The sequence below is a fragment of the Drosophila albomicans genome, chromosome 2R (genome assembly GCF_009650485.2).
Source record: "Drosophila albomicans strain 15112-1751.03 chromosome 2R, ASM965048v2, whole genome shotgun sequence".
Classification (NCBI taxonomy): domain Eukaryota; kingdom Metazoa; phylum Arthropoda; class Insecta; order Diptera; family Drosophilidae; genus Drosophila; species Drosophila albomicans.
The window spans coordinates 7,939,237-7,958,471 of record NC_047631.2 but is presented as its reverse complement, the minus strand read 5'-3'; the positions used below and the strand labels follow the sequence as shown (position 1 = coordinate 7,958,471).

The following is a 19,235-nucleotide window of genomic DNA, read 5'->3' as shown; positions in this document are numbered from 1 at the left end:
GTAATAATATTAAGTGCATAACTTGTATTTAAGAGTTGATATGGTAAAAATTATTTATTCATTACTAAACACCCTAACGCATTTTACGCTTTTGCTGTTAAAATGTTCTAAGCTAATAAGCTTTATTTTATTTTTTGTTTGCTTTTGCATTCGTCATAACGGCATTGATCAATGTCTATCAAACTATTACAGTACACACACACACACATTTATGAGCTCACTGAGATGAATGGAGGAGGCATTGGCAATGGGAAAAGGTCTCCAAAGCTTCCAATACATAGATGAATGGCATTGGAGAGATTGGAAGAGAAAGAAAATGAAATAAGCGAACTCTCATTTTCGTCAAAACGATGGCGACATTCAGAAGTGAATTTAACAGCGTGCCGAGCACTTACCCCGATCGCCTGACGGCTATCCGAAAAAAGCTGACCACGTGTTTCCATCAGTGGCACAAACAGCTGCAGCTTTTCAAGCAAGACTGCTCCACGTTGCGAGCGAAAAGTATTTACTGGCAGAAATTTAAAAAGATTTACAACAAAAAAGCCGCACAGCTTCAGCAACGGGAGCTAGTAAAGCTTATCAGCCAAGAGGAAGTCGTGGTCCAGGAGCAGCAGCTACAATTTGTGGCCACGCTCTTTTCATCGACATTGATATCGAAATTTAACTCGAAAAATTCCACCAGCTGCAGCAACATGACCATTTTGGATGATTCGTATATTGGGGTGCGCGATGAGTATCCCGATATCGATGCTGAAATACGCGCCATATTAATGGCCAATGCCCAGAATGGAGTCACGATATCGAGCATCAAAAGTAAGTGCAAAAACGAGGAATCAATCGAAATAGAAATAGAGAAACCTTGCTGGTAAAATTGAAGAAATATTTTTAAGTTAAAAGAACGAATTCCTTTTTGCATGCATGCATGTTTTTCCACCTTTTGTTAAACCAAAGTTCAATTAGTAGATAATACATTGCATAGACTTATCGTTAGTTTAAGTCGATTAGTCTTATCGATTAAGTATTCGATCACGATTAGGTAAGTCGATTTGGCGCGTGGTTGCTTATCTTTAAAATATATTTATCGATAACGTACTTTTTTTTTTTTTTTTTTAATTGCTTCGTTATGCTATTAATATTTTACCCATTCACACAGATGAATATCGAAATATGACGGGCAATACATTTCCGCTACGCGATAACATCACCGACTTTCTGCTCACCATACCGTACGTCACAGCTGAGTGCTGCGTGTCCGGCAAGCGGATCTTTAACATCAAGCCCACGGAGGACACACGTCACCTGCACGACATGGTGGTGAATCAGCGTCAGCGTGAAAATGGCAACAGTAAAAACAACAATCACATCTCAGCCATGCAGGAACCGCCACGTTTGTGGCGTTCCCAATATAGGCGACGTAGTCCGCAAAATGAGAAATGCAATTATAATCTCAATATCTGTGAGAAGCCGCCAGCTGTCAAAATAGCGCCAGAGCAGCCACTGGCCACGGCTGCAATGACGCCATTTTGTGTCTATCAGGACAACTGGAAGCATCTGTAAGGCAACCTAATTTATATATTAATCTTATATTGTATAACGAATTAATTTTCCAATTGCAGCAACAATCAGTATCAGCTAACACAGTTAGCAGCTCAGAACAACAACAATCAATTTCCCTGCATACGTTCGGATCCTGCACAGTTACAAATAGCACCACAACCGCCTGAACAGCTACAACACCATCAGCTTGGAGAATATACACATAAGCGACGTCATGAATTTACGCCCACGCCAACAACATTGTCATGTCCATCGCAACATGACTCCATGTTCACCATCAACTCGGACTATGATGCATATCTCTTAGATTTTCCATTGCTGGGCGATGATTTCTTCTTGTACTTGGCGCGCATGGAGCTAAAATGTCGCTTCAAGAAGTGTAAGTAGATTCGAGTGCAATAGAAGTTCACATCTCACCTCGTCTCGTTTCGCTTCGACCATAGATGAGAAGGTGCTACAGTCTGGTCTGTGCATCTCGGGACAAACCATAAATGCCGCTCGACAGCGGCTGCAGCACGTGGAACTGCATGAGATGACACAAATCATTGTTAACATCGGTTCCGTTGACTTAATGCGCGGCAAGCCGCTGGTGCAAATCGAGCATGATTTCCGTCAGCTAATCAAGGAGATGCACAATCGCAGATTTGTGCCTGTGCTGACCACGCTAGCACCGCTGGCCAACTATTGCCACGACAAGCAGACATGCGAGAAGGTGTTGCGTTTTAACAAGTTTATACGCAGCGAGGGACGTCATCTTACCGTTATTGATATACACTCATGTCTGATTAATGAGAATGGCGTTGTACGCTTCGATTGCTTCCAGAAGTAAGCAAAAGCTCCTTCCATATCTACCGATTAATTATATATATTCTCCGTTTGTGTTTAAAAGCGGGCCACGTAGTGTGACGGGCTCACCAGAGCCATATGTATTCTGGAATAAAATCGGACGGCAGCGTGTGTTGCAGATGATCGAACAAAATATGGAATATCACTGAGAGAGGAGCTAAGCAGGAAGTTTGAGTTGGAGTTGGAATTGAAATAGTCGGTCTGGCACCAGGCATCGAGCTTGTACAAAATTTTTACAATTATTCACGGAGAATGGCATGCTGTCTTTTTAGAAAAAAGCGAAATTCATAAGTTAAACGTTTAATTTTAATGTGTTTTATGTTCGTATCGTTATGTGTTTGTCCCCTGTACTATATATAAATGTATATTCATTGTGATTGTCTTTCTTATATGTTCTATGTGATTCAATTATCTCCTGAAATAACTTTCCTTTTGATGTACATTGCGTTTTGGATGCATTGTTTTTGCTGCTATCCCAAAAACAGTGATCGAAAATTCAATGTGCCATCAAAATTGAGTTATTCAAACATGTATTTTCCCTAGTATTTTTCATTAAGATTTGGGCTCAGAGCTTAATGAAAAATGCAAACGCAACTAAAACATTGCCATGTTATAAACCGTATATTTCTTTCGTTTCTTCTGAACCATCTTTGCCCATGCTCATGTATATAACTACCGACTTTTCTCTGTGCAGGACAGGCTACAAAATATACATTTGAGACATGTGTAATTTTGGTTCAATGAAAATGTATTCGCTTTAATTAATACTTTGCTTGCACCAAATCAATGCCGCGGCTGATTTAATATTATCAGTGCTAAGCGAAAAAATTAACTGAAGCGATTGTGCAATTTTCGTATCTCTTTCAATGTTTATATTATTTGTACGCTGTACATTAAACAGTCTGATTACATTTTAGATTGTTTTCTTACAGCGTACGATGAAAAGTATTCAAGATTCGAGTTTAAATTAATAACAAATCTTTATTCAAAAATGGTAGTAATTATAAACTAATTTATTGTATGTATGTTTAATGTATGTGATGATGTAATTTTTTTTTTGTATGTCCAACCATAACAAGCAATGTAAAATCCAAAAAAAAAAAAAATAAAAAAGGGGAAAAACAAATTGATACGCTTTATAACTGAAAGCAAAAGTAATTGATTCAAATTATGTTCGAATGCATTTTTCAATATTTCTTAAATTTTTGAGATTCAATTTTGAATGCAACTAAATTCGATTTATAATATATCAATATTTGTTTCGGTAATTATTCTTTTTCTTAATAAATCAACCCAAACGCAATGGAAATTATCTTGATTGTTACTAATATTATTTCTTCAATAGTCATAAGGTTTAATTCTAATAAAAAAAATAAGAAAAGTAGTATGTAAACCTGAGTTAATATTCAAATATTTCTTAAAGTTAATGCCTAACCCAAGTCATCGTTGTAAACAAAACAATATCATAGGATATGGCTTGAAATTATTTTGCCAAGAGCGATGTTGAAAATTCGTTCTTTGAAAATGAATAAAACAACGAAGGGATTTGGTGCTGCTTATACATGTGGAAGTCGAGATCAAGCCCATTACTGGAACGCCAACCACACTTTACACATAAGGCCGGATCTAAAACCTCGTTGTGAATTTCAATTAAATGTTGACGGTACTCCGTATAAGATACAAATTTCAGGGGATGAGTGTTTTTATCACAATGCAAGCAAGTCCAGGACTCTAAAAATATTTCGGTTAATTGAGTAAACAATAAACACACATGGGTCTTACCTGTTGTGTTCCCAGCTTCAGGTGTTGCAATGTCAAACAACGGTCTTTTGGCAAAACGCCACTTATGCGCACCATTCCATGACTTCAAAGAACTCTGCATTGATGGAGTCACGAATTCCTTTGGTCGTGGATCCAATTTGGATGTTGAGCTCTTCGCCTTATTATTCTGTAAAGCATTTGATGGTGTCAATGCAACTGACATTGTTGGACTATTCGATTCTTCGGGAGTCGAAAGAGTTTCAGGCAACGGATTATAGTCGGAATTTTCGATATTCTTTACTGCATTTAAAACCGGCGAAGAGGTCTGTAAAGGTGAAAGATTTCCAAGCAGCGAATCAACATCAGACAACGAGGTGTCCTTTGTGTTTTTCTGCAGTTTTTTCTTATATTGGACAATCGTTTCATCGCGCGATTCAATTGAGGACACAAGCATGTCATTGATCACACTGAAGGCGTTTAATTTAGCATTTCGCTCATGAACCTGACGATTGAGTTCTTGTACATATGATGAGAGCTGAAAAATAACAAGCAATTAATGATACGATCGACTATGTTCAAATAACAGTCACATCTTTAAATTTTTATATATATATCTTTTATAATTGTTCTTTTAAATTTCTTCGCCTTTTCCGTTACACCTCCTAAATAGGAAATGAGTATAAATAATTTTGATTTACCTTTGATAATTCCTGTTTTAATTTAGCTATTTCTTCTTCTTCCTGTTCATCAAGGCATTTGGTGTTTTCCTCCCTGTTCACCTCCCTCTCTTTTTCAATGCTAATCGCAATCTGTTTCATACATAAAGAAACGCATAAATAAAATTTCGAATTTTTAACAAACTGGGATAAAATATATGGACATTTTTTTCGAAAATTACTTCCGATAATTGTTGATCCAAATTGGCGATTTCCTCTTCCTTTTCTTGCAGACGGATGGTATTTTCCTTCTTTAATTCACTCTCCTTTTCAATTTTATATTTCATCTATATCATAAAAAAATAAATACATAAATATAACACAAATTCTCCTGAAAAATTACCTCTGCTAATTCAGCTTCTAAATTGCTCATTTCTTCTTCTTTTTCCAAAAGGCGTTTAGCGTTTACCGAATTCACCTCACGCTCATTTTCAATATTAATGATCATCTATTGAATATGAATCAAATTATAGGGAAATATAAGATAAACATTTTCACTTAAACAAGTTCTCATAATAAATTACCTCCGATAATTTTTGTTTCAAATTCGTGATTTCTTCTGGTTCGTGAATGCACTTGACGCTTTCCAACAGCAGCTCACTATCTTTTTTGACCAGCTTTCCAAATTTGTCGATCATCTGTTATAATTATTAAGTTAATATGTTATCTAAATACATATATCAAATTTTTACCTTTGTTAATTCTTCTTCTAAGATGGAGATTTTCTCATTTTTCTCCTGCAAGTTTTTAGCGCATTCAGTACCACAGTTCGGCATTTCGTGAATCTTTAACGACATCTCCGAACGCAATTTTGTTTCGACCATTTGAAGTTTGGTTCGAAGCTGCTGATTTTCACGCTGCTTCATCAAAATGGAATTCATCAATAAATTATAATTCGCTTGATCAAAACATTGTTGATAACTGTATCCGCCATAAGTTGGATTTGGTACATTCAACCACATTTGTGGAACAAAATGCGAGTTAAATAGCGGAAATTGTGAATTTTTGTGATGATGAGCCATTTTTGTCCAAACGTAAAAACGCGTGTATCCAAAATACGGAGAAACGGTACTTTTCCGCGCTTTTGAAACCATAGATATTTGGTCTCGATCGATATATATCGATGTTATATTACGATAGGGGCACATGATTTTATGAATATGATTTCTTTTATTGATATTTATGTACGTTCAAACATTTCTTTTAATTTTGTGGCTCATTAATTTTTGGCTTCTTTTTTACTCTAATCCAACCGTCGTTATAGCAAGCAAAGAACAAAAGCTTTTACTTGCCACTCTATCGATTATACCTACTCGTGTATCGATAACAATCTCAGTCAGCTGTTTGAAACTGTGCGACCGCACAAAAATACTAAATATAAAGAAATCGATAACAATTTGACAATTGTATTTTAGCTGGCAAGTGAGTGAGTATGATTTTATTTGTGTGTGGAAAATAAGTTCCAGCAAATTTCAGATTAGTTTGATACATTACAGTCCAAAATGGCTTCGTTTTTGGCACGTACTGGCAGTACACTCATCGAATCAGTAAGACCCAAGGCAGTTGCAAAGGTAAGCGCAGTGCAACGTTTCAAAAATGCATGAAAATTAGTCGTACATTTTACATAATTGCAAAAAGCTGCAGACGGCAACAACAATGTGACAAGGTTGCGCCTCTCGTTCGCTCACTCATTAGAAAGAGAGAGAGTAGCCACCTGACTAGCGGCGATATTTTCGATCCGTTTTGTTGTACTCTACAGAAACACATACAAGCGTACATATGAATATCAATTGTGTATGTGTGTGTGACGCAATTCTTGTCAATGTGAGATGATAAAAATAAGACCTTGAAAGCCGCCAAATAGCGGCTATGTGGGTTTCTTTTATCAATGGGATGGCAATGTCAACTGTTGCTGTCGAGCCCACTAATTAAACCAACCAAATCTACGCGAATTAGATTTGATTATCATCTCGGTTAAAACACCGTTATGGCGACGCTTCGATTGCAAATCTCGTTTCGTTTTTTGTGACCCACTCCAACAAATGTATACTACATACATATGCTATGCGTCATTTGTTTTGTTTTTGATTTTATTTTTTCGAAGCTCGTGACTTTTTCGATAATTGGAATTTTTTGTTAACAGATCCTCAGCTACGCTCCCATTGGACTGCAGCAGACGAGAAACCTCAATGTGCAAGAACATGTCTCATACACTTTGCTTAACGAAAGCAACATCCCAACTCCCCGGTAAGTTCACATCAAATATGTACATATAGTCCAAAGTTCAACCAATGTCTTCTTATTGGACTTTGAATAGCAAAAGTATGTGTAAACAAATCCGGAATTGATTTGCATTAATATTGCTGCATGTTCAGATCAGCAAACAGCTGATGATAGCGCTGATAACGGTCTGTCTTTAAAGTAAACTATATATGTATGTATACATTATAGATTGTAGGGAGCAAAGGTGTTAGTCGTAGAGCATTTATAATCAAATGGCATATATGCTAGACAAGTTGAAATATATATATATATTTTATTTATCTCAATGAGATATAATGATAGAATATTTGAGGCAGGTTTCTTATGCTCCAGTATAAGCGATGGTTCAAATAGGATTTTGTTTATAATTATAATTAATACAAAACTAATATACATAATCTTTTTATATAATTACGAACCGAAAGATGAACTTTAAAGAAATAAATCTCAGTAAATACATATTTATGTAAAAAGTGTGAGATCTAGTTTTCTAACTTAAGTATTAGTATTAGTATTAGTATTATTAGTATTTATTAATTGTTATATTTAGAATTTTTGTCAAGTGTGGACAAATTCATCATTGAATCCATTTTGATTAATTTAATTTTTATGAAAGTTTTGTACACCATTATCGGTTAAATTTTAGAAAAAGCTTTCTAACAAATTGTCACTTTCTAAATAAAACAAATAAGTACAAATAGATTAATAACCTGTTTTTAAAAAACCTTATCATTAGTTCCATCGCACCACAATCGAAAATGGAGATTTATATATATATAATATATAATATATTATTAATAAATATTTTTTGATTTAAGAAAGTTTCACCTGCTTCAAGGGTTAAATGGGTATTAATCCTGATAACATTTTTACTAAACGGAACCCAGACATTAATGAGCTCGTCTGTATAAAATTAGAATAGATTGCTAGCGTTTGAATGAAATGATTAACTTTAACGAAATTCGCTCACTCAGCTGATGTGCCAAAAAAGACTTTGGATTGTGTGCTGGATTTGATAAAGTGTTGCTGACGCTGTGCCGCTTTATCAGTCATAAACTCTTGGTATTGCGGTTCAGTGGGTCATAAAAATCCAAATGGACTTTAAAATTGCTTCGCAAATTATTAAACGATGACTCAATTGGTGTTTTGCAGATTTGCCGTCGCAAAGAATGGCAAGGAAGCCGGCGAGATTGCTACAAAGTTGAAAACAGATAATCTGGTGCTGAAGGCGCAGGTTCTTGCCGGTGGACGTGGCAAGGGAACCTTCAAGAATGGACTCAAGGGCGGTGTCCGCGTTGTCTACAAGTGAGTCGAAATTATTTTGAAATTTATTACTACCTTAATGACCTGCTTTTGTCCTCTATTCCAGTCCGGAGACGGCAGAAGATCTCGCCGGCAAGATGATTGATCAGCTGCTGATTACCAAGCAAACTGGCGCTGCCGGTCGACTTTGTAAGAAGGTCATGGTTGCCGAGCGTAAATTCCCACGTCGCGAGTTCTACTTTGCCGTCATGATGGAGCGTGCTTTCAACGTGAGTAAAACGACTCATTGATAAAGCACAATTATTACTTTTGTTTGTTTGTTTGTTTTCTTGTGCAGGGTCCAGTTTTGATTGCATCCAAGGAGGGCGGTGTTGACATTGAGGAAGTGGCCGCATCTAGTCCCGATGCCATCATCTACGAACCCATCGATATTGCCAGCGGTCTCACTAAGGAACAGGCGGCGAGAATAGTCGAAAAAGTTGGACTGAACGATAATGCCGATGAGCACATTCAAATGCTGCTCAACATGTACAAGCTGTTTGTGGAGAAGGATGCTCTTCTGGTTGAGATCAATCCCTATGCCGAGGATGCCATGTCTGGCTGTAAGTTGCAATTGTTGCTGCAATCTCATCGTTATAACAAATCAAACTAACTCTTCATTGTCGTTTAACTAATGAACTAACTCTTCATCTCATCCATTGTTTTGCTTAACTTTTTTGTATTCATGTGTTCAAACTAATGCTATCTCTGTTGATGTTTGTTGAATCTTTAAAGGCTGTAAGTACTGCATTAATACTTGAAAGACATTATTTTTGACATGTTATTATGTTTTGCCTTGTTTTATAGTCTTTGCCCTCGATGCCAAGCTGCGTTTCGACGATAATGCCGAGTTCCGTCAAAAGGAGCTGTTTAGCATGCGGGACTGGACCCAAGAGGATCCCAAGGAGGTTGAGGCAGCCAAATACAATTTGAATTACATTGCTCTCGATGGTACCATTGGGTGCATGGTGAACGGCGCTGGTCTGGCTATGGCCACCATGGATATCATCAAGTTATACGGCGGCGAGCCAGCCAATTTCCTTGATGTGGGCGGTGGTGCCACCGCAGAGGCTGTGAAGGCCGCTTTCAAAATCATTACCTCCGACAAGAAAGTAATGTGCTTATTGGTCAACATTTTCGGCGGCATTATGCGTTGCGATGTCATTGCCGAGGGTATTATTGCTGCCGCCAAGGATCTGAACCTGAACTTGCCCATTGTTGTGCGTCTGCAGGTGAGTTAGCTAATAATTAAAGATCATTTTGTAAATTAACTTAAATATATGAAACTATTATTCGTTTGCAGGGCACCAAGGTGAAGGAAGCCCGCGATCTGATTCGTTCGTCGGGTTTGAAAATTCTGGCTCGTGATGATTTGGATAAGGCTGCCGATATGGCTGTCCACTTGGCACAAATTGTCAAGCTGGCGCGTGAGATGAATATGGATGTGAACTTCGAGATTCCCGATGCACAGAAGTAGATCAATAATAATAACAGAACAACATCAAACTCGATAAATGGCTAAGTCAACCATATTAGAGCCCAATACATAGAACACAAAAACATTTACTCAACAAGTTAGATACAATTTACATAAACTACAATTACAACTAAAACTCATCGCTTCGTAGTTAGAGAGAGATATTCGTATTCGCTTTCAAAGAATTGAACATTTTTGCAAAAATTTTATTGACCTTTTTTGTGAATGGAGTAACACCATGATTGTAGAATATTTTTTGTCTTTGGTCAAACCAGAGTGTGTTACATATTAACTAAATATTATAATTTCGAATAATCCTAAGAGTTGAGAGTTTTTTGCACCTGTGAAACATTGTAAGCGTAAAAACAAATGTATTGTTATTAGCACGAAACTTTACAAAATAATAACTAGTAAATGTCCAAAACTGAAACAAACTGGTCTAATGTCAACGTGATTATTGCAAAAACTCATTTAATTTATTGAAATGCAAACTGCTTGAAAAGTGGTAAGACGAAAAGTGTATTATGCTATTTTAAGTTAGTTTGCTTTAAATTAAAAATTCAACCACAACATCAACAAACTGTAGAAATTGCTTTTAATGCTTTTCAGCTTCTTTATCTTGTATTTATTACAAAAACATTTTTTAGCATCGATTCCAATTTCTGTTTCAAATTCCAATAATTAATATTTTTTCCCCAGAGAATGCAAAGATGATTCAAAGAAAGAGTAAATGCATTTTCTATATAAAGACCATGAATTCCCCAGATGTACGTCAAATTCGCCAATAGGATCTTAGATCCTCGATCCCTTTTCCAAAGAAACTGACCAAAATTACCAATAAACTAAAACTAAAGTTCTGTTTGAAATAATCCAAATTTGATGGACGTGCGAATTTATTTATCTATTTGCGTGTGGTAGGGAAAGTTTGGTTGTTGGGTTATTGCCTCAAAAACGATCGACTAGAGATAGAATATGTGTCTGTTCCTGTTCCCGCCAGTCGGTGTCGCCATCGCCCAGATTTCCAGCGTACTCTGAAATTTGAAGAATGTATTATTGCACAGATCTAATACTAATAAAAAAAAATCAACTACTCACCACGCATAATGCTTCTGATGGTTTTCATGGATGCGCTGCGCAAATTAAGAATTTGTAACACTCGCTGTTTGACTGTTTCTGTGGTGGCGCTGACCTCCAGCAAGATGTAATCGATGCGCTGCAACGTAAACAGACCGCCAGTCAAGCGTTTTATATAATTATTCTCCGCCTCCTCGTCTTCATCGATGCCCGCATCCTGCAACAAAAGAAATGTCTATATATACATTCCTATTTAGTCGAATACTATTTCAACTTACTTTTGGCTGCTGATCAATCTCTCTGTCAATGGCTTCCACTTTGGCCAAGTACTTAAGATGCAGCTCGAGCAGACGATCGACTTTCTCATGATCGTTCTCCGTGAACTTAGTCAGCATGCGTTGTCTTTGCGTGCCCTTGCAGTTGCGCAACATCGACGCAATCACCGAGCAGACATGCTCCTCATGCTCATCGACTGAAAGTAATCGCTGCTTGTTACGGTTGGGCGTCTTCATGAATAGTGGAAAAATGGTGCGCAGTCCCAGAATCTCGACGAACTTATTGCAATTCTCACGTCCATCCTGGCCGGCCATGGCATGATCTAACACCTTCAGGGAACCATTGCGTGACATCTTCTTTTCTCTGAGCATCAGATTCATCAGCTGCAATCCCTCGCCGTTGAGGAAGCGATCGCGATTCTCGCGCGCCATCAGCGCCGAGCACATGCAATTGAACAAATTGGACATGTATTCTTGCTCCTCATTGCTGGCGGGATCGTGACGCTTGTAGACAGCCAACTGTTGCAGTAATACATCGACGCCATCCAGTGTTCCGAGCAACAAACGATTATCGTTCTCTGTCTGTATCAGGATGGACAATATTTCACTGCAATACAGTTTGTTGGGATCAAAGGGCGATTTGCCTTTGAGACGTTTCAGTATCCAGGCCAGCAGACCTTGTATCGCCGCCTCGCGCACAAATTCTCCGTCAATCTCCGTTAAATTCTCGACAATCGCCAGTGTATTGTGCACACCATCGGCTTCCTCTTTTACCTGTTCGTTGAGCCGCTCAAGATTCTGCACCAGCAGTGCACAGATTTGTTCCTTGCGCAACGCGTCGATCAAGGACTCGGCACCCTCGTTGCTTTCACCCAGAATATCCACATCGGTTACCTCTTGGAGCAGATCAACGACGGCAACTGCGATGTCTGTGTTTTGATGCGCTAGCAGCTCCAGTAGACTGTGGAGGCCATGCAGCTCCACGAGCAGCGGGTATAAATCTGGCACTGTGGCTACAGCTTTTAGTTCCTGAATGACTGTGTGTAAGTCCAGCTCGGAGTCCATGAATTTCTCGGGATTGTCTGAGAATTTGATGCGCATCTCTTGGTTCTTGAGATTGCGCTTCTCAAACACCAGTATTAGCTTCTTCAGACCTTGTTCGTCCAGCACATCGCCCTCTGCTTCCTCGCTCTCAACATACTTTAAGATATTCAGACGCTCCTCCTCTGTGAGCTCGGGATCAAACTCAAATGCACTGCCATTGGCTGATCCCGCTCCAGTCGCATTGCTGTCATGTGACTTTCTGTAGTTGGCCGTTTCCTTGGCGTCTGCAATGCGACGCATTCGCTTTGACTTTTCATCGATGCCGCCGCCCCGTTTTCCAATATCACTCGCCGGCTCCGGCAGCGCGAAATCATCGTCGTCCTCATGCGGTCGCTTTGGTGTCTGCTCGGGCTGTTGCCATTGATGCCAATAATGAGTACTCTTAATGGTTTTCATATTATTTGTTAACACCACTTACCTTAAATGCCAAGAGTTCCCCAATATCCATAATTCAGCCAGCAAATTGTATAAACATCAACGCTACCTGGTAAAACTCACATCGATAATGGCAAATATCGCTGCGCTTTAAATACAAATGTGCTCACGCTTTGTTATCGATAGTTGAGTTGATTATCAATCAAATAAACTATGTATTCATGACCTACAATATTTAATATTATATATGATGTTATATTAAGATTTCTTAGTAAAGTCCACTGCGAAGTAAAGTTCATAAAAACATATTTTTAGTTTAAGTGATATTTGTATCGATAATGTAAATATTGTGTATATCGATAACGAAATAGAGTAGAATTTTCGATAATTAATATTTATGAGATGTTGGGCGGGTCATTAATTCAATAGCCAAAATTTTAAAACATATTTAAAATATGGTAACATATTTATTATGCCTCTTAATGTATGCATATTATTATATAGATTAAAAAACTATTCAATGAATATAAATTAATAATTAAAAATGTTCTAGCATGCAATAAAAAACATTATATGCAAAAAATTGTAATTCGATTCCTAAACTTTGTCATACTCTACTGTGTGGATAACATGCGCAGAGGGTATTGAAGAGATGCTTTAATCGAGGTGTGGTTAAGGGTTGTTTTCAAATCGCTTTAGGGTCGAGCCCCACACAGTTCAAGTCTTTACAACTAAACGGTTCATTAACAGTCACGGATTTACGAAATTGAAAAAACAAGGGTTTGTGTCAATTCAATAAATCTATTTATCTAAAGTTCATTAATAATTTAAGCTGTGCCAATGCAACTTCCTTAAAACAGAGATCCAACCATGTCAGAGAGCCCGAAACCCGTTAAAAAAGTGCCCATTCATTTGCAGAGCGCCCAGAATCGAGTTTACATTCGAAACGGCGAAATTGTGAATCACGACAGAAGCTTCAAGGCAGACGTGTACATTGAGGATGGCATTATTAAGTACGAAAATTATTAGTGTTGAGTGAAAACACTTTAAGAAAACTGTTTGCAGATTTGTGGGACCGGCAAGTGAGATTACAATTCCCGGAGGTGTGCGCACCATCGATGCAACAGGACGGTTGATTTTGCCGGGGGGTATTGACCCTCATACACATATGCAACGCCCTGTGGGCGACACTGTCGCTGTGGATGAGTAAGTATTTCACCCTCGCCAATTCCTGGCATTGTATTCATTTCATATAATTGTTCGACAGCTTTTACCGCGGCACCAAAGCGGCTGTTGCCGGAGGCACAACTATGATAAGTAAGTGATAATCTAAGATTGAAATGAAATTTATTTTTATACCCGCTACCCATAGGGTAGAAGGGTATTATAACTTTGTGCCGGCAGGAAATGTATGTAACAGGTAAAACGAGGCATCTCAGACCCTATAAAGTATATATATTCTTGATCAGCGTCAACAGCCGAGACGATATAGCCATGTCCGTCTGTCCGTCTGTGAGTCTGTCCGTCCGTCCGTATGAACACCTAGATCTCAGAGACTATAAGAGATAGAGCTATAATTTTTTTTCGACAGCATTTGTTATATTTGCACGCAGATCAAGTTTGTTTCAAAATTTTGCCACGCCCACTTCCGCCCCCGCAAATCAAAAAAATCGAATAACAAGCGTAAATTTAAAGCTAGAGTTGCTATATACTATAATTACTATAGTAGTTATGATTCCTGAAAAGTTGGTTGCGATCAGATAAAAATTGTGGAAGTTATTAAAGAAATACTTTTGTATGGGCAAAAACGCCTACTTACTAGGGGTCTAACTTGCTTTGGCCGACAATTTGGTACATTGTGCCGTCTATGGTATATTTTGAATGGTGTACTATCTCGATATACCAAACATACCATTTGGTGTATTTTTAGTATTTTTAAATATTTTCGGTATATTTTGAAAATAATACCGCAATATTTTGCCCTTATTAAAATTGGGTAGCGGGTATCTCACAGTCGAGCACACTCGACTGTAACTTTCTTACTTGTTTTCTACAAAGCCAATCAATAATCTTTTTTTGTGATTTTTTAAATTGCTATCTTAGTAAAGAAAAATCTTATTTATAAGGGTTTACATTTTAATATTATTGTATTATAGTTATTGTTTAATTATTATTATTTGTTTATTTAATTAAAATTGTACAAACATTTTTTTCAACTTACAAGTAATAAACACTTCAAAGAATATTTTATTGAATTTATTTTTATTGTACCTTTATGAGCCTCTAAATATTGGGAAACATTCTTTTTTATTAGTTGACTGTGTGCTGCCCAAGAAACATGAATCCTTGGTGGAGGCCTATGACAAGTGGCGTAGCTGGGCAGATCCGAAAGTCTGCTGTGATTATGGTCTCCATGTGGGCATCACCTGGTGGTCTAAGTCTGTGTCTGAAGAGGTTGCCATACTATGCAAGGAACTGGGTGTCAACTCGCTTAAGATGTTCATGGCGGACAAAGGTGTCTACATGTTGAACGATTCGGAACTCTTAGATGTACTCGAAAAGATTCGCAGCCTTAATGGTGTGGCAATGGTAAGGCTCTAAAAATCTATAAGACCTTATAAACTGCATTGTTTTAAAGTTATTATCCATAGGTTCATGCTGAAAATGGCGAGATTATCGCTAAGAACACGAAGAATTTATTAGCCGAAGGTATTCGAGGACCTGAGGGTCATGAACTCTCTCGCCAGGAAGAAGTTGAGGCGGAGGCTGTTTTTCGTGCCTGCACTTTGGCTCATCAGGTGAGTTGGTATTGTGTAAAGGATTTAGAAGTATATTTATACCCAAGTAGATAGAGCGTTTGAAATTTTGATCGCTTTAAAGAAGACATAGCAAAGTGTGTAAAATCGTATAGCATGAAATCATATTAACCAATCTTAGAAGAAAATTTTGCTAGAGACCCGCTTAGGTTTATTATTATATTTTCTGAAGAAATATTTGTACAACGGAATAGTGTATTTGGAATAGTGTCAGTCTTCAACAACCTTCATATGTACATATGTATATAACTAATAAGGTTTACAATTAATATTGAATAAACACTCAAATACAAATTTCGTTCTAAGGAAATAACTTTTATTATTAGCGGAGGTTCAACAATAGCTATTCTTTTTGATTATTATTTAGATAATAATGGCCAGTTTTACGTAGATTTTAGTGTTGGATCACTTGCAGACATTAAAGCATCTGATGTAACTTAGCTTAAAGCATCGCATTATTAATTTAACTTTGACTTTCCACAACGCTTTTTATATAAATAATTCAAAGAATACCAATAACTAAGTTTACATATTTAGATGAAAACCCCTTTGTATGTGGCCGGTGTCACCAGCAAATCCTCTGCTGAAATTCTGGGTCGTGCTCGACGCAGTGGCTATTGTGTCTTTGGCGAGACCTTGGCCAGATCCATTGGACTTAGCATGAATGGAGTGCGCAAATCGGAGCGTATCTATTTTATTACCAGCCCACCCATTCGCATGTCTCCCGAAACACCCAGGCAACTTATGAAATCCTTGGCTTAGTAAGTATTATTTTTAGTTTAACTCTACGATTTGTGAACAATAATTTAATTCTTTTGTACAGCGATGATTTGCAAGTAACTGGCAGCGATAACTGCACTTTTAACAAGAGCCAAAAGGAAGCTGGTTCAGGGGATTTTACCAAAATTCCAAATGGCGTTAATGGCGCCGAGGATCGCATGTCGCTGATGTGGGAGAAAGGAGTACATCAAGGACTGCTCGATCCATGCAGATTCGTTGCAGTGACCAGCACAAATGCAGCTAAAATCTTTAATATTTATCCACAAAAAGGGCGCATTGGTACGTATGGAAATCATTTTAAATTATAAAATTACTTTGATGTCTGAAAACTCCTAGCATTGAAGTTAGTTTTGAAGAATAGAATTATGTAAAGTAAATAGTGTTTTTATCCAACATACATAAAATCAATATATTATATAATATGTGTTTTCTGATTTTAACCCAATTTTATGTGCTGAAGACAATATTTAATTGAAATTTTCTAACATCACATTAAAAAACAAGTAAGAAATCTACAGTCGAAAAAAATTGAGAGCTCTATCTCTTTTAGAATCTGAGATCTAGGTGTTCATACGGACAGACAGACAGACGGACAGACGCACATGGCTAGATCGACTCAGTTGGATATTTTATAGGGCCTCCTTATTTCTGTTACTTACATTTCCTGCCGGCACAAAGTTATAATATATGTTATCTCGCAGTGTTTGAACTGACAGACAGATGGATTCGATTAAATCGTATAACTAAGCTCGATGTCGTGATTACCACCATAAAATTTTAAATTCTTGTTTAATACATTACATACTTCTAAACTTCAATATATATTCCTATTTAGAGATTTGATTGAAACATATCTTATTATTTCACTATTTTACACTAAACTACAATAAAACAAGTAAGAAAGCTACAGTCGAGTGTACTCGACTGTGAGATACCCGCTACCCCATTTTGAATAAAAGCAATATATTTTGCGGTATTATTCTCAAAATATACCAAATATACTGCAAAAATACTAAAAAAATATACAAAATGGTATATGTGGTATATCGATATAGTATCGCATTCAAAATATACCATAGACGGCACAATATACCAGATTGTCAGCCAAGGCATATAAGACCCCTAGTAAGTAGGCGTTTTTGCCCATACAAAAGTATTTCTTTAATAACTTCGACAATTTTTATCTGATCGCAACCAAATTTTCAGGAATCATAACTACTATAGTAATTATAGTATATACCAAAATTCGCAACTCTAGCTTTAAAATTTCGCTTGTTATTCAATTTTTTTTGATTTGCGGGGGCGGAAGTGGGCGTGGCAAAAATTTGAAATAAACTTGATCTGCGTGCAAACATAACAAATGCTGTCGAAAAAAAATTATAGCTCTATCTCTTATAGTCTCTGAGATCTAGGTGTTCATACGGACGGACGGACAGACACACAGACGGACAGACAGACAGACGGACATGGCTATATCGTCTCGGCTGTTGACGCTGATCAAGAATATATATACTTTATAGGGTCGGAGATGCCTCCTTCTACCTGTTACATACATTTCCTGCCGGCACAAAGTTATAATACCCTTCTACCCTATGGGTAGCGGGTATAATGATAGAAATATTATCTTCTATTAGAATATTTAATTCACTTTACTTATACTTCTATCATTATTTCACAAAACTATAAAACAGTCACATTTATGATAATTTTCTGTCTTTAATTTTTTCCAGCGGTTGGCTCGGATGCTGATCTGGTCATATGGAATCCGCAGGCCACGCGCACCATTTCCAAAGCAACCCATCACCATGCTAGCGACTACAATATTTTCGAGGGCATGACTGTGCACGGTGTTCCGGAATGTGTCCTGGTGCGTGGACGCGTCAGTGCGGAGAATGGCGTGGTGCGTGTAGCCGAAGGATTTGGTCGCTTTATACCGATGGCAGTGCGTCCGCCGTTTGTCTATGACATTATCGAGGGAAAAGTGCAGCCAACTGAGGAGCCACCTCAAGAGGAATATCATAATGGTGGCTTGAGTAAAAAGTTTGCAGAGCTAGACATTCAAATACCGGCACATGAGCCCATCTCAGCAATGATCGCTGGCAATTTACCGATGCCAGGAGAGGGTTCTATTTGCAGCACTCCCTCAAATCGCGGCCGTGTCGATGGCAAGCGTGATTTGCAGGAATCATCATTTTCAATTAGCGGTGAGCTACAGCGTAAAACAACAATCGCACGTTTATCGAGTTCATTAAATTTATTTATTACAGAGGAACTCGATAACTCGGGAGTGCGATCCAGCATTAAAGTAAAGAATCCTCCTGGCGGTAAATCTTCCGGATTTTGGTAAATTCCAGAAAAGATGGAATGAAACTCGCACAATGCTCGACGATTCATAGATCATTATAGCTTAGATTTATATACTTAGCTTCAATAGTATTATAATATTTCATTCATATATCTGCCATTAATTTGTAGCCCAATCAGACTGATTTAGCTGAAATTTATATTTAGCAAAAGTTAAGAATCTTTTTAAATTGAATCAAGTTAATGTCGATTCACTTAAACAATGTGTTCACAGCATTTATCCTTTTCAACAAAAGAGGAATTTTGTCCGATTATTTATACGAGAATTGTGCTGCAGTCAGACGTCAATTTAAGGGATTATCTAAAAAACACTTCGTAGTCAGAGCTTAAAAGCCTTCATAACCAATCCACCGATTTCATAAGATAACTTAATCTTTGAGCGTAAAATGTTCAATATTTGTAATTTTTCAAAAGATAATAATTGAAAAAATCGAGAATGGCATATTAACATCCACAATTTCCGAAAAACAAAGAAAAAACAAAATGTATTGTTTTGATTTAATGTTAAGTTATAGTTATGCACTCT

At 37.4% G+C, this 19,235-nt stretch overlaps 5 protein-coding genes across 5 annotated transcripts; 3 read left to right on the top strand and 2 right to left on the bottom strand.

Moving 5' to 3' along the window:
- Positions 1–335: 335 nt before the first annotated feature.
- On the top strand, positions 336–2,738 carry LOC117575533 (maternal effect protein oskar). Its single transcript, XM_034259783.2, has 5 exons — positions 336–813; positions 1,154–1,553; positions 1,617–1,936; positions 2,001–2,382; positions 2,447–2,738. Exons 1-5 carry the CDS (start codon positions 351–353, stop codon positions 2,550–2,552), a joined length of 1,671 nt encoding a protein of 556 aa, XP_034115674.2. The 5' UTR covers positions 336–350; the 3' UTR covers positions 2,553–2,738.
- Positions 2,739–2,948: 210 nt separating this feature from the next.
- Positions 2,949–6,114, bottom strand: LOC117573920 (centromere-associated protein E-like). Its single transcript, XM_034257433.2, has 7 exons — positions 5,573–6,114; positions 5,405–5,518; positions 5,224–5,328; positions 5,063–5,167; positions 4,863–4,973; positions 4,186–4,699; positions 2,949–4,134 (listed from the first exon to the last, which is right to left on the bottom strand). The coding sequence occupies exons 1-7, from the start codon at positions 6,026–6,028 to the stop codon at positions 3,887–3,889; spliced, it is 1,653 nt and encodes a 550-aa protein (XP_034113324.2). The 5' UTR covers positions 6,029–6,114; the 3' UTR covers positions 2,949–3,886.
- A 122-nt stretch (positions 6,115–6,236) lies between these two features.
- LOC117573921 (succinate--CoA ligase [ADP-forming] subunit beta, mitochondrial) lies at positions 6,237–10,796 on the top strand. Its single transcript, XM_034257435.2, has 9 exons — positions 6,237–6,306; positions 6,362–6,451; positions 7,024–7,127; positions 8,295–8,447; positions 8,512–8,674; positions 8,743–9,007; positions 9,252–9,676; positions 9,748–9,917; positions 10,621–10,796. The coding sequence occupies exons 2-9, from the start codon at positions 6,383–6,385 to the stop codon at positions 10,649–10,651; spliced, it is 1,380 nt and encodes a 459-aa protein (XP_034113326.1). The 5' UTR covers positions 6,237–6,306; positions 6,362–6,382; the 3' UTR covers positions 10,652–10,796.
- On the bottom strand, positions 10,776–12,928 carry LOC117573919 (beta-catenin-like protein 1). The gene is made up of 4 exons (XM_034257432.2): positions 12,793–12,928; positions 11,274–12,725; positions 11,017–11,212; positions 10,776–10,952 (listed from the first exon to the last, which is right to left on the bottom strand). Exons 1-4 carry the CDS (start codon positions 12,820–12,822, stop codon positions 10,867–10,869), a joined length of 1,764 nt encoding a protein of 587 aa, XP_034113323.2. The 5' UTR covers positions 12,823–12,928; the 3' UTR covers positions 10,776–10,866.
- Positions 12,929–13,433: 505 nt separating this feature from the next.
- LOC117576927 (dihydropyrimidinase-like) lies at positions 13,434–19,206 on the top strand. Its single transcript, XM_034262070.2, has 10 exons — positions 13,434–13,529; positions 13,610–13,762; positions 13,815–13,955; positions 14,017–14,066; positions 15,064–15,338; positions 15,401–15,547; positions 16,103–16,326; positions 16,389–16,624; positions 18,076–18,549; positions 18,613–19,206. Exons 2-10 carry the CDS (start codon positions 13,620–13,622, stop codon positions 18,690–18,692), a joined length of 1,770 nt encoding a protein of 589 aa, XP_034117961.1. The 5' UTR covers positions 13,434–13,529; positions 13,610–13,619; the 3' UTR covers positions 18,693–19,206.
- Positions 19,207–19,235: the final 29 nt, after the last annotated feature.